The sequence below is a fragment of the Alligator sinensis genome, unplaced genomic scaffold, assembly GCF_000455745.1.
Source record: "Alligator sinensis unplaced genomic scaffold, ASM45574v1 scaffold996_1, whole genome shotgun sequence".
Classification (NCBI taxonomy): domain Eukaryota; kingdom Metazoa; phylum Chordata; order Crocodylia; family Alligatoridae; genus Alligator; species Alligator sinensis.
The window spans coordinates 823,182-837,498 of NW_005842581.1; the positions used below are offsets into that span (position 1 = coordinate 823,182).

The window sequence follows — 14,317 nt, forward strand, 5'->3', positions numbered from 1 at the left end:
CTAAGGAATAAGCATATAGAAGTGCATCAAATATAGGGGTTTTGAGCAGGAATATTTTGCAAGTAAAGGGGTATGCAGCCAAAAAAAGTTTGAAAACCACTGATTTAAAGGATGCCAATATGCTGCTGATATCAATTACTTCATTAGCACCGGTGTCAAAGATCAGTGCTTTAAACGTTCTAATCCTGTACATAAGTCATGTGAAAACGGTTCTGACTTTTCAGTTTAGTTTAAAAAGAAAGGGAAATTAAAGAAATTCTGTTAAAGGAATGTTGAGGTACCCATTCTGGTGGCTGTCTATAAACTTACCAGGAGAGACCAGTGGGGAATGGGAGAGACCCTGTTCCCCCAAGCACCTCCCGGAGTAACAAGGAATAATGGCCATAAGTTGTTTGAGAGTAGGTTCAGGCTGGACATTAGAAGGCACTACTTCACAGTCAGGGCGGCTAGGATCTGGAACCAGCTTCCAAGGGAAGTGGTGCTGGCTCCTACCTTGGGGGTCTTTAAGAGGAGGCTTGATAATTACCTAGCTGGGGTCATATGAGCCCAGTATTCTCTCCTGCCCAGGGCAGGGGGGTGGACTTGATGATCTACTTAGGTCCCTTCTGACCCTACATCTATGAATATATGAACATATCAAATGCTCAAATTGTAGGAGATGCCAGACTTCAAGTTGCCCATACACAAAGGCAAAGTACTGCAGGAAGAAAGAGAATAGTTTTTTTTGGCTGAATGAATCAGATGGGTTTTCTTTTCCTCTGGCATAGAATTGCTATGTGATGCTGTGTAAGTCCCCTCAAGCAGACTTTTTGCAGATAGGCACGAGGTGTGTTTCCTTATCTTTTGGGTTTCCAACTTCTTACCCAACCACAGCCATGTGTCAGTATGTCTTTCCTTGCAGGGTTGTTGTAAAGATCGATTGTATGTAGAGGATCTACAGGGATTAAAATAATTTTTAAAAAGTCCGGTTTGAAATTAATTTATGTAGGCAGTAAAGTTAATAAATCTACAGTAAGCAAGTCATGGGATGACAAACTGAATAATGAAGGCAAAATAAAATGTTGGATAGCTGTGCACTTAGCAAAATATCATGCGTCTCAATCTGACTGGGTCCTATGCAGAAATAAGTATGTGATCACATAATTAACATGCATTAGGGGCTCCTGAAGGCTGCACAAGCAACCTTAATTGTGGCATTTCTTAATTTCTCAGTAATGGACTTGGCAAAAATTTTTTGCTGTGGTTGTCTTTATAGCTGAGCAGTCAGACTGTATAACTTGAATGTGAAGATTGTAATGTTTTTGTTGAAGCCATGAAATAAGAGACAGCGTTTTTGCTAAGCTCAAAGGTTAACAATTGGAAATTACTGAACATATATTTTTAGATAGCTCACTTAAGTAAAAGAAATGCATATCTGCTACTCTTCTGTAAGTGTGTTCTTTTAAAATGACTTGCACAAAAAAGTGAAATACTGTTGTTTTATCTTGCAGCTGAACCACCTATAGAGAAAACTGGGCAGATTAAGGATGCAAGTCAAGAAGATGGCACTACAAATAGTGAACAAGGAGAAGAAGAGATGGAAGTTGAAAGTGAAAAGGAGGAAGAAAAACCTAAAGCTGGAGGAGCTTTTTCAAGTGCTCTGTCCTCTCTGAATGTTCTTCGTCCAGGTTTGTGCTTCCTTGTATAGTTTAGTGGATTTGGAAATGGTTTGTGTAATGCTTAAAATGGAAAAATTGGTACCTGGGCAGGGGAATATCTTCCTTAACCTTCCCAGTGCAGGTGCAAAATTAAGTGTTGAAAACTGGATTGTGTATTGTATACTGTTGTTTTATTTTTAAATATATATTACCATTATTTACCAGTGGCAAATTTGAAGGAAAGCTAAACTGTAATGATTGAGTTAGTAATGAATGAAGTTTTTGAGTAAGTGTTTGACTTCTTTCAGATGTTACGATCATTGGGCAGTATTTCAAAACGAATCAAATCATAGCTCAACCTGGAGTCTGTTCTTTTGTTTTAAAAAAGAAAAAAAACAACTCTTTTACCTCTTGATTGCAGTATTGGCCCTTTCAAGTCTGTGAAATAATAGAGTAACCTCAAAATTCTGTTACCATGTTTACTCGGCTGCCAGACAAGGTTATTTCCCCCCATCAGCATGCAGGAAAAAAAGACCTGTACCTTTACATCCACATACAAGGAAACTTCCTTAAATAAATTGTCTGTCATTGAACTGCTGCTGAAAGCAGCATGTCCTCAGTAATGGAAACCAACTATGAAGTTGATTAAATGCAACCAACACTGAGCATGACTATAAAAGACATGGCTTATATTGGGCAAGCATACCAATAGAACTTTTTTATTTTTCATGTGTGTGGGGCCCATAAAAAAAAAAAAAAAAAGTGCGAGTGTTCCCTCCTCAGGGAACTGACATTGGGATTGGAGGTACTGTAATATCAGGCCAGCATCAAGAGGCCCAACGCCAGCCCTGACACCTTTCCCTTGGTGCCGCAAATGCTGCTACATTTGATCTTAGCCAAAAGGCCAAGATGGTGATGGAAACCTACCACAAGGATGTTTTTATTTGTTTGTTTATTTTAATTTTCTGTCTCCGGCCAAATTGGTCAAATCCTGTTCCAAATTCTGTTGACTGAGCACAGCTCAGTCATTCAAGTCTATGTGATGCTACCACTGAGCTAGTATCTTCCCTCCCAGATTCTTCAGCTTGGGGCTTCAGATACTCCCAAATCCATGGCAGGCATCCTATTGCAGGCCCAGAGACCTTGGAGTTCAGATGCCCCCGAGTCTCACTTGCCCCTAGCCAAAAAGGTAGAGGAACAAGCTAGGGAGAAATCCCCCATCTCCATAAAAATAAAGCGTGTAGCCAAAATCCTGTTTTAGAGGCTATAGTAGACTCTTGTAGGGGGCCTACCCACAGTGCATTGGATAAGTCTGCACCTTTAACCACATAATGCCATTTAAGGTGATCTTGGCCTGGTGATCATAGTATTTCATCTGCCTAAGAACAGGGAATATGCTTGACCTGAGCCAAAAGGCCAAGTGCATTTTATTCAGACAAATAAGATGTATAGTAGTGCCCATTGCACATGGTCTCGCTTAGTGCTAATTCTTTTTCAAGTCATGGTGAGCCACTACATTGAATACAATTCGACTTCCTCTTTCCCACAGCTGAGCTTCCTTTCTTTTCCATTTCCAGTGATTCCTGTTTGTTCCCTGGCCTTAAATATCTGGCAGATGTCACCAAATAGTTCACCCAAAATCCTTGGGTAAACACCAAATGTGGTATTTCACTTTTACCACCAATGCCCATAATGTGCAATTAATGTCCAAGTTTTGGTTGCTCTGAATCGTGATGGAACCTGGATTGTAAAATCTGGTTTTGGAACAGTTGTAAGGGTTCCTCCCCCTTCCAGCCTGTTATGTGATTAGTGTGGCCCTGCCCTCTATGAAGTGGAGCTAGATAAGGTTGTCCTACACCTCATTTGCAAATACATTTTGGAGGATCCTAGAACTTGTAACAAGAGTACCTGGTTCCAGTCATGGGTGGGGGCTAATTAGCACATGGATCCTTTTTTTTCAGTTCTGGTATCTGGAACTCGCACATAGTGACTAGTGCTGAGCTATGGGGTCACCATGACTTTGAAACACTGGCTCTGCTAGGGTCCAGCCTAGTGAACTATATGATAAATCATGAGCCTTTTGGTTTTGAACTAATATCACGCATAGCTTTCGCTCAGTTCAAGTGGCCGAGATCACCTTGAATGGCTTTGTGTAGTTAAGGGTAGAGACTTGTCCAATGCACTGCAGGCAGGCTCTCTATGAGAGTCTATTATAGCCTCCAAATGGATCTCGGCTACATGCTTTATTTTTATGGAGGTGGGGGATTTCTCCCTAGCTTGTTTTTTTAGCTGTGGGCAAGCGAGACTTGTGGGGAGATGGGGGCTGATTCTGAACTCCAAAGTCTCTGGGCTTGGGGCCTGCAATAGGATGCCTGTCATGGATTTGGTAGTATCTGAAGCCCCAGACTGAAGAGTCTGGTGGTAGCACCACAGACTTGAACTACTGAGCTCAGTGGATAGAATTTGGAACTGATTTGGCTAATTTGTCCTGAGACATAAAATTAAAAATAAAATGCATATTTTGTACTATATATAGGTAGGTGCTAAAGTGCTGCTTAAAAATTGTGTTTATGGAGTACCTGTGCTAAAAGTTGCAGCACTTTCAAAAAAGGTAAAATAGTTCATCCAGAATTGATGCAAGTCCATGGGTACCTGTAGTAATTTGCTTCTATACAAATTACTACAGGTATGTTTTGGTATATTTCAAGGTCAGTGTTTGTAAATTTGCCCTTCACTTCCTTGTGCTCAGAGAGAGCAGGGTCTGACTGGAGGGAGGGAAAAAGCCTACAGGGGGAAGTAGTTTAGGTGGGTAGAGAGCATGCACGTACCTGACCCTCCTGATTTATTTTCCTTGCTGTATAGTGGGAGGGGGACAAATTCAAAGCAAACCTTCCATAATTCTATACCTGGAAAATTATAAAAATGTATACATTTTCCATGTATAGAATCTAATTATCTAGGGGGTTGTCTTATTCAGGGTTGTCTTGTATGTACTCGAATGTGGTATTTCACCTTTACCACCAATGCCCATAATGTGCAATTAATGTCCAAGTTTTGGTTGCTCTGAATTGTGATGGAACCTGGATTGTAAAATCTAGTTTTGTAACAGTTGCAAGGCTCAGCTTTGAAGGTGCTTCTAGGGCAGTGATTCTCAACCTTTTTAGACCTGAGGCACCACCCCTCATTGAACTCAAGGCATCCCTCGTCAGACTTGAGGTACCCTTCCATAACTTTTATGAATTGACTGGCACCCAATTTCCAAAACTAATTTATTAATTTACTGTGCTTACCTTTTTACACAGGGGCTGGGCAGTAGGGATGGAGGAGTGCCCAGGCAGGCTCAGACTTTATGGCACCCTAAATCCTCACGCTTTATGGCAGTCTTGAAAGGATCCGGCAGCACTGCAGGGTATCCCAACACCCTGGTTGAGAATCATTCCTGTAGGGTCACTGAAAGTTGTAACATGGACTCTTGAATCAGATGTGATGAAAAGGAATTTGGGCCCTAAGTGCCAAGGCTCACCTTCCTAGTTACGATAGAGCAGTGGTACCCAACCTCTTCCCATCTTAGGCTGGATTTGGCTGATGAGCCTCAGTGTGCATGGTGGCAAAGTGGGGCCTGATCCAGCTGCATTGGAGGGAATGTGGGGGTGCCTCTGCCCTGATCCAGCTGTATGAGTGGGGAAGAGGGCATGGCCTGGCAGCAGGCCAGGAGGAGTGGGGGCAGTGGCAATATTACTTGCCTCTGCTCCCATGCCACCAAATTTCCCAACCTGTGGGGAGCCCTGCAGGCCAGATGCCATGGCTCCATGGCATGGAGGTTGAGCAACCCTGTGGTAGAGCTCAGAGTATTAAAGAATGAAAGTACTAATAGTAGTGCCATATATTTAAGAGTTAGGAACCTTTGTGATTATCCTTGCTTCAGTTGCACATCTATACAGAAAAAATAGCTTTTTGTTTGCCCTTTCAAAATTTGTAATTCATAAAATTAGACTTTTCTTTCCAATGCTGACTTCACAGATCATTTAAACTATATTTCTCATTTGATTTTAGAATGAAGGGAAACAAGTTGTTTCCCATAGCATTAGTCTTGCGTTCCTTTCTTCCCCACAAGTGTTTTCTCTTCACTCTTTTGATCATTCTGTTCTTATTTTTACCTCCCTTCTATCATACTTACCCTTTTCTGAGTCAAGAATAAAATACATATAAGAATAAATACACTGAAATAGATAAATCATTCATATCCTCATCCTGCTTACTCTGCCTGTATGTTTTAATACTTTTTGCTTTATCCTTTATCTCTTAGTTTTGTTTGTTTGTTTTGTAATCTTTTTGGTCTTCCTATATGTATAATTGTGCAATACTTAAATTATTTTGGCTGCATTATTTATACTTTTGGCAGGTAATAGATATCCTATGAACCAAAATTTTCCTGGAGGGTAATCACTCTTCTCTAGCAGTTTACTGCTTTTCTTGTAATTTGTCCCAAAGGCTTAGAGATGTTTAATATGTACAGTTGTCACCTTTTACAACAGGGGTGGGCAATTATTTCCGGCGGAGGGCCCCTTAGCGAGTTTTGACAAGCTGTTGAGGGCTGCATAGGTAGCCCTGACCTGTGACAGGTGCCCTGCTCCCTGGTCGCCATCTTGTGACCAGAAGTCCTGCCCTCTAGCTTTGCCACCCGAAGTCCCTCCCTTTGCCCATGGAAGTACTCCTTTCAGCAAGAGGTTTTGCCATCTTGGAACCAGAAAAATACCAAATTATATTCTAAAAACCAAATATCTACAGCATTCATTAATTTGTTTTCAAAAAATATTTTTGTCCTCATTTACATGCATTTGTGTAGTGTACATATTGGTGATTGCACAATAGCTTAAAATGAAGTCTTATTCTTGTATATTGTGGGGGGTGCATTTAAGTTTGTGGGGGAGGGTGGCTGGGGTATATGAGAAGGTGTGGGGGTCTGTGTGTACAGCACTGCGAGGGGGATTATGGGAGCATGTGTATCGTGGTGTGTGTATGTTGGGGCTCACCCCATGAACACACGCACACTGCCCCTGCCTACACACACACATGCACACTGCCCCGGCCTATACACTCTCTCCCTCTCTTTCTCTCTCTGCCCCTGCCTTCACACACATACTCAGCCCCTGCCTGTGTGGATGTGCACATGTACCGGCCTGGTCCTGTGTTCCCTGGTCCAGTGATACAGCCAGGAGCCACATGGTGCTGAAGCAGAGCAGGGGTATGAAGAGAGTGAAATGGCTGGGGATGGAGCAGGGATGGGTTGCTCAGTTCTGCTGAGGGCTCCCCCTGGGTCTTACTGCCCGTCTCCTGTCAGCTTTGACAGGCAGCAGGAGCAATTAAATATTAATTTACTAATTTTTTAGGGGCCCTGCAGGCCAGATAGAATGGTGTGGCAGGCCGGATCCAGCCCACAGGCCATATTTTGCCCGCCCCTGTTTTACAAGCTACCACCAGGTGTTGAAACTCTTGTATATTATGTACAGAGTTATGCTTTGCTTCCGTTTGAAAAGTAATGTCGTTAACAGGGAAAACCCAGCCTAGTGCCCTGTTCCCTGTTGTAGGCCAGTCAGTTCACCTCTCTTCCCTGTCCTGTGTTGTCAGGAGGCAAGTAGTGAGGAGTTGCAATGTGACTTTGGCTGTAACGACTGTTTAATATGTAATGTATATTTCCAGGAGAAATTCCAGATGCTGCTTTTATTCATGCTGCTAGGAAAAAGCGTCAAATGGCCCGTGAACTTGGGGACTTTACGCCAGTTGACAATGAGCCAGGTAAAGGCCGCCTTGTTCGAGAAGATGAAAATGATGCCAGCGATGATGAGGATGACGACGAAAAAAGGAGAATAGTCTTTTCAGTGAAGGAAAAATCCCAAAGGCAGAAGATAGCAGAAGAAATAGGTAAAGTGTCTTTAAGAAACATAATATCCAGCACAAGTGGGGAATGGGGGGTGCCAGTAATGTAAAAATTCTGGTTACCTGAGGGCACAGGGTTTTTGCGGAGCATGGGGCTGGGGGTGGAGGGGGTAGTGGCTGCTGCACATGGGGCGGGGGGAAGGGGTGGTGGCGGCCATGTGCGAGCTTTCTCCCCCTGTCCCCCACATCCAGACATGCTGGTTAGTAAAATCCCGGATAACAAGGATTTTACTGTAGTGTAAATAAGTGCTTAAAACTATTTGTGTTGCAGGCTAATTACTTTGGCCTTTACAAAACTTTAAACAAAACATTTTATGTAACTAATTGAAATTCTAGTTTATCATAATATATGTTATACCTTGGTATAGAGTATTGTGTTTGACCTCTGGTATATAATCTTGAATCCTAATTAAAAAATTTAGTGCAAAGCGGCCCAACTAATAAATATGTCCTAACCTGCAAATAATAGGTAATCTTTCCCTGTTCTTTGAGCCAGATTTTAGTAGTGTGGTATTCTACTGTAATGTCTTGGGAACTTGAAGGTAAAAATTATTAGTAGTCTAGTAAGTATAAACTAAGTTAATTTGACCAATGTATGTAATAACCTTGTGAAATGTTATTCTTTGGTTTACTTGCCAGCTGACTAGTGAAATGGATCTCCTAGGAATGGATGGTTTAGCAAGATTTTACTATATAAAGGCTTTAAGCATTAGAAAATTGCTTTAAGTCTCTTGATCCATTAAACCAGGGGTATCAAAGATATGCCTCATAGACTGGATATAGTCCACAGAACCATGTCATAGGGCTTCCCCACAGGACTGGAAATTTTGGTGATAGTAGGACCGGTGGCTCCTGCAGCTCGGGGAGCAACAGCAGTTAACACTGCAGCTGCCAAATTTTCCAATCTGTGGGCAAGCTGATGCTTCTCTGTGCTCTGAATCTATTCTGAGGACTGGCCCCATGTAAATCACACAGCCTGTGGGGCTGGACAAGCGTTACACCCTTGCCAGAAATTTATTTATCCTTGCCATTAACTTATTTATTGTCTATTGGAATTAAAGTACTATGACAGTTTACAAACCACCTTAAATTGTTGTGGGAGCAAATGGATGGAACATCAAGATTATGTGCCACTGGTGACGCATGTCCCATGGTTTGTGAACTCTTGAGCTACGTATGAATCTATTATTTATTTTTGTTTGTTTCCTGTCTATCTTACCTGTGTGTTCAGGTATTGAGGGAAGCGATGATGAAGCACTAGTAACGGGGGAACAGGATGAAGAACTCAGTCGATGGGAGCAAGAACAGATACGGAAAGGAATTAACATACCTCAGGCATGTGTTCAAATATTAAAGAAATTATTTCCAAACTAGTTAAAAGGGATGCATATATCAACTACATTTTTTGCAAACTTAGACAAGTATTATACTGAATGATACTGTGTGAGCTGAAGAAATTTGTTGTTCAGTTTATCCTCTGAATTGATAAAAATGACCTGTCACCGTGAAGTGAGAGGTGGGACTTTTAATACTCTTTCTCCACTTTTCCACCTATCATGGAAGGATAATCATTGTTGGGTTGGTCTTGACCAGTGCTTACGGGCAAACTGAGGCCAGTAGAAATTAAACTCTGAAGCAAGTCTTGCTTTTATTCTTCCTGTGTAAAGGTTGTTATGCATGCATTACATTGTGTTTCTGTCACTAAAGTCAGTGAGAGTTTTGTCTTTGACTTCAGTGGGAGCGATAGCAAACCTACACTGGGAAGGTGTTATAACAAAGTAAAGCATTAAGGCATGTCACCTGAGATGCCCACTATCTATGAATATTAAAGTATGCTACAATTGAATGCATGGTGCAGCATTATAGTCTGATCTACTCTGGGTTTAATTTAGCTACCACATGTAACAACTACAGCAAACACAGCAGCCTGGATAGCAATCTAAATAAAAATCCAGGTTACATGATGGCCTTGTACAGCCTGAAATGGTAGATATACCTGAAGCCTGGTTATGACCCCTTGGGGACCATGCTTTGTTAGCCCAATAAGTTGGGATTCTCATTGGCACTAGAAGTGTTTTTGGCTTGGTTTGAATGGTGTTAAAACCTTCATGATGTGTTGAGCTTTATTGACAGCTGAAATTAGTACAGTTTAGGGTATCTAATACCTGGATGTTGTAGACTAGCTGAAAATAAAACTCCTTCAGTAATTTCCTGCAAACTTTTATTGAGAATAATAACAAGGCCAAGAAGGACATTCCTCAGTGAAGCAATGCTACCTTATAGCTGTTCCTGCTCATCTTAGTAGGTGATAGAAAGTGTTTCGGTTTTATAACCGTCATGATATTTGAGTAACTCTTGTGTTTGCATAGCTCAACAATTATGCTGTTTTAAGGTGGGGTAGGCAGGAGGTAATGCAGTTCAGCTGAATCTGTTGTAGCTCTTTCATTTGTTCTACAGTGAGTGGAAGTTTTAAGCTTGGGATAGCATTTCTGAGTGAAACAGTTAACTTAGTGCAATTTAGCTTCACTTATTGCAAAACAGGAATGGGCACATGAAGTTGTTACAGCCAATTGGCAGTAAGTTCTACTCTTTCACAATGTTAGGATGCTTTGTCCATCTCATAACATTTCTACTTTTCTTTGTAATATGTAGAGCTTAACTTTTGAATAATTTCAATGTTTTTAAAAGGAGGAATGACTTTAGCATTGTGTATATTACGTGTCTCATTTCTGTAGGTTCAAGCAAGTCAGCCTACTGAAGTGAATAATCTGTACTACCAGAACACTTACCAGACATTGTCTTATGGTTCATCGTATGGCATTCCTTACACTTACGCTGCTTATGGATCATCGGAGACCAAGTCTCAAAAAACAGATAATACAGTTCCTTTCAAAACTCCCAGTAATGAGATGACTCCTGTTACTATTGATTTGGTAAAGAAACAGCTTAAAGACAGGTAGGGCAGACAATCTTTTTTAGAATTAAAAGACCTGTCCCCTAGCTTTCTGTTCCCTCAGGCATCTTTAGTCTCGGTGAGCAAATTCAGAAATTCATCGCTGGAAAACTACTGACTGGCTCATCCTTTTTTAAAAATAAAAAACAAACAGAAGGAAGATGGCATTGAAACTCTGATCGAAAGCCTCCTCGGATTACTTCTCTGGAAGTGAAGCTTTAAAAATGTGGCCATTTGATCTTGTTGAAGACAGGTCTGAGTTGCATCTTCTGGACACTGAGAAAGTCTTGTAGTCAAGAATTGAAAGGACAGTTGAGATGTTTAGCTTGCCAACTAACATTCTTATAAAAAGGAAATCAGATCTTCTCTTGAATAGTTAATTATCTTAGATTTCAGGCGAAAAACCTTTTTGAAGTTTTAAACATTGTAATCTGCTTGTCAGGTATCCAAAAGATTCTACTGACTGAACAATCCAATTGCAATGAGAAATTCTTTAGAGTGACCAACTTACACTGTAGTGTCTTCAAACCTGGTTTGTATGCCCCTTGTAGTCTTACAAACTTTGCTAGTTGAGGTGAGTCCAGTTAGCTCAGTATAATGAAAGCTGCTTTATAGACTGTGTTTCTTTCTAGATCTATCACAAAGCCTTTGCTTCTAGTTTATATCCTTATGGCTGTGTTTTGTAAGGTTCTACATGCCTTCATTTTCTGTTGAGTTCAAACAGGAGTCAACAGTGCACAGCACCTTGCAAAGTCTAGTTTAACTTAAATTACTAACATTGCTCATAAGAAAAGGTGAAGGGAGAAGAAGTGACAAGCAACCAGTAGTGAATGTATCTTTAAAATAGTTACTGTATACAGATTTGGTACTTGTACTATCTTGCTTTGAAACAATTTAATATCTCAACAGTCTGCGTGTCTGTAGACTTTTGGATGTAAACTTATTATTTATCCATTGTTCCTTAGGTTGGACTCCATGAAAGACTTGCACAGAGCAAATCGGCAGCAATACGAGAAACATCAGCAAAGCCGAGAGGACTCTGCCAAGGCAATTGAAAGATTAGAAGGGTCTTCTGGGGGTATTGGTGAACGGTATAAATTTTTGCAAGAAATGCGAGGGTATGTCCAAGACTTGCTTGAGTGTTTCAGTGAAAAGGTAAGGATGCAAAAACATTAGTCTCTTAATTCAATTAAAAAAAATAAGGAACTTAGATGCCCTGTAGTTACCAAAAACAATCTGAGAATGTGTTCTTCTAAAGGTTTGGCTTTAGGGTTGATAAAAAGATGACTCTCCTTTACAAACTTAGTGTCATGATAACTCTCATTCAGTATAACTGATCTCTGGCATAATTCTAGTTAAAATGTAATATTGACTTCACTTGAAAATATTAGAATTTGTCTGCAAACACACATTTGCATAGTCAAGTTAACACACGTAGTTTCAGCTAACAATGGATTTGTAGATTACAATCAGATAAAAGATCCAAGTACAACATTGCCAGTTTCTGGAAACATTTTAATGAATGCCATAACAAATATTAATTTTGCTTTTTCCTCTAAATTTTCAGCTGGTAGACAACATAAAATGTTTACAAGCATTCTGCTGTTGACAGGGAAAATTCTAGAACGAGCATAGCTGTCTTAACCACACACACTTGTAGGAGTTTTTTATGCTCTGCTCTTACACATTTTACTTGGTAGGCTTTTCTCATTTCCTCTTGAATTGAAACATCTTTGTTTCAGTTTTCTAACATTTATATTCTCAAATTATTTATTAATACTCTTAATCTAATATACCTTATTTAAAATCTGGAAATTGGATTAGTTGCTAACAATCTTATGGATCCTATGTATCATATCAAATTTAGTTATAGTACAGGGAGGAGTATAAATAATAGGGTTTATCATGGTTCTCTGCTAACTGGTTCCTGTTTATATGTAATAACAAAGTATTTTGTATCATAAGACATCAGAACTGTCGAGTAGTTACAGTTGCTACTTTCTGCACGCTATATAAGTGCAAGAGGAAAGGGATGATAAAAGCAATAAATCCCTTGCCTTGAAGTAAGGTTCAGTTAATTTGTTAGTGCTTTTCAGAAAATGCCCCATCTGCTCTCTGAATATTCACCATGCGCTAAGAAGGCTGCCTCAGCCAGGATGAGCATTTCAAATATGCAATTTGCACAATTTTTTTCTTGAATTACACTGTTTGTTAAGGTATCATTTAACCTTTTTAATCACGATTAACTGTTCAACCAGCAGTCCTTTTAGGGAAAAAAAAACCAGCCACAGACTTTCTAAGAAACTTTTTTGGAGCTGAGTTTGTTGCTTTCTCCAGCTCATCAGCTGGCCATATTAAACATTGTAAGGGTTTTCTTTTTTAAATGAAATTCATTCTGACCTTCTAGTATTGTTAGTTGTTCATGGATATTGAAGTTAACTCATTTTGGCTTCAGCACTTTTTTTTTTTTAATTGTATCCAAAGTACAAGTTTGTCTCTCTCTCTTTTCAGAAAAAATTGTAGACTGCTTTTAGAGCTTTTAGACCTTTTCTGTATTAAAAGCTGCAGCCTTTTAACTAGAAGCTCCATTCCTAAAACGGATTTAAACAACTGCAAGACAGTGAGCACTGATAAAGAGTTGTCAGCTTTAAATCACAGCTTCAGTTAAAAAGATGCAGTCTTGAATATAAGGAAGGTATGAGATTTTTTTTCCCCTACAGTAGAAAATTATTGGTAAATAGGTAATATTTGAGGTTGCACTCTTTATGATAATATCAAAACTGGTTTCAGTCCCACTACATAAGCAGCTAGTTTTCAATAAGGGTTCGTGGGATTCGTTGCTGGCAAGCAGTGGCAACAGCCAGGCAGTGTCCATGTATAGGTAGATACTTGATACTCGCAGTATTAAAATTACTTTTTTGCAGCACAAGTCACTGTGCTCTCATTTCTTTCTGGATACTTGTTAGGGGTTTTTTTTTTAAGAGGGGAAAATCTTAATTTGTTCATGGCAAATATAATGGTTTGTAGAGATACAAAATTTACACACCATTTTTGATGACAAGGCCTGGATCTTGTGGTCCACCACACCTAGGTAGATCCTAACATGTACACAGAGCACCATGATTTCATTGACACTGCTGGTATGTGTGTCTAGTCAGTTCCAAGATTAGGATGTAACAGTCTGTTTAACTAGAATATTACATTTGGCATGGATTCTTTCATATTGGAAGATGGTGGATCCTATTCATGTGTGGGGCCACAGATTTGCTCTGGAACCCACCATAGAAGTTCTTTAACAGCATTGCACTACAACAAAAAATTGCAACTCATTTAAAGGTAAAAATACAGAGCAATATAAAATAACACATTTATAGTTAGCTTGGTAGAACATTTATTTTTAATAAAGCTGTAGTAGAATTTCTTTCTAGTCTACTGAATTTGGAAATGCACAAGTACACAGGACCTTGGGTACCTCATGCGCTTTAAATGTGTCCAGGAAAACAGGAGGAGGGGGCAGTGCAGTATCACCTCATGGTGGAATATTTCACAGACTATTTTGATGATGCACCTTTTCTTCAGAGGACCAACTGGACAAGTTTTTGATATTTAGTTAATAGAGTTATTACAGGGAAACTGTTTGAGGACAGATAGGTTCATGAAGATAAACTATTTTTTAGAAAGATATTGAAGAGATGTAGAAATTTTAGTGGCATGTGAACTTACTCTTGGCATAATATAACAAAAAAATTTAGCTGAAGTTAATATCATCTTCCCTTAATCCGTCTCTTTC

At 39.8% G+C, this 14,317-nt stretch overlaps 1 protein-coding gene across 4 annotated transcripts in view; it reads left to right on the top strand.

Annotated features, from left to right (window-relative positions):
• The window catches only part of PAXBP1 (PAX3 and PAX7 binding protein 1), a 40,720-nt gene that overhangs the window by 2,298 nt on the left and 24,105 nt on the right, over positions 1–14,317 (top strand). For all 4 annotated transcript variants that reach the window (XM_025214405.1, XM_025214406.1, XM_025214407.1 and 1 more), the window contains exons 2-6: positions 1,491–1,667; positions 7,338–7,559; positions 8,806–8,909; positions 10,310–10,530; positions 11,493–11,682. In XM_025214405.1, the coding sequence (XP_025070190.1) occupies positions 1,491–1,667; positions 7,338–7,559; positions 8,806–8,909; positions 10,310–10,530; positions 11,493–11,682 (914 nt within the window). The remainder of the gene's footprint in view (positions 1–1,490; positions 1,668–7,337; positions 7,560–8,805; positions 8,910–10,309; positions 10,531–11,492; positions 11,683–14,317) is intronic.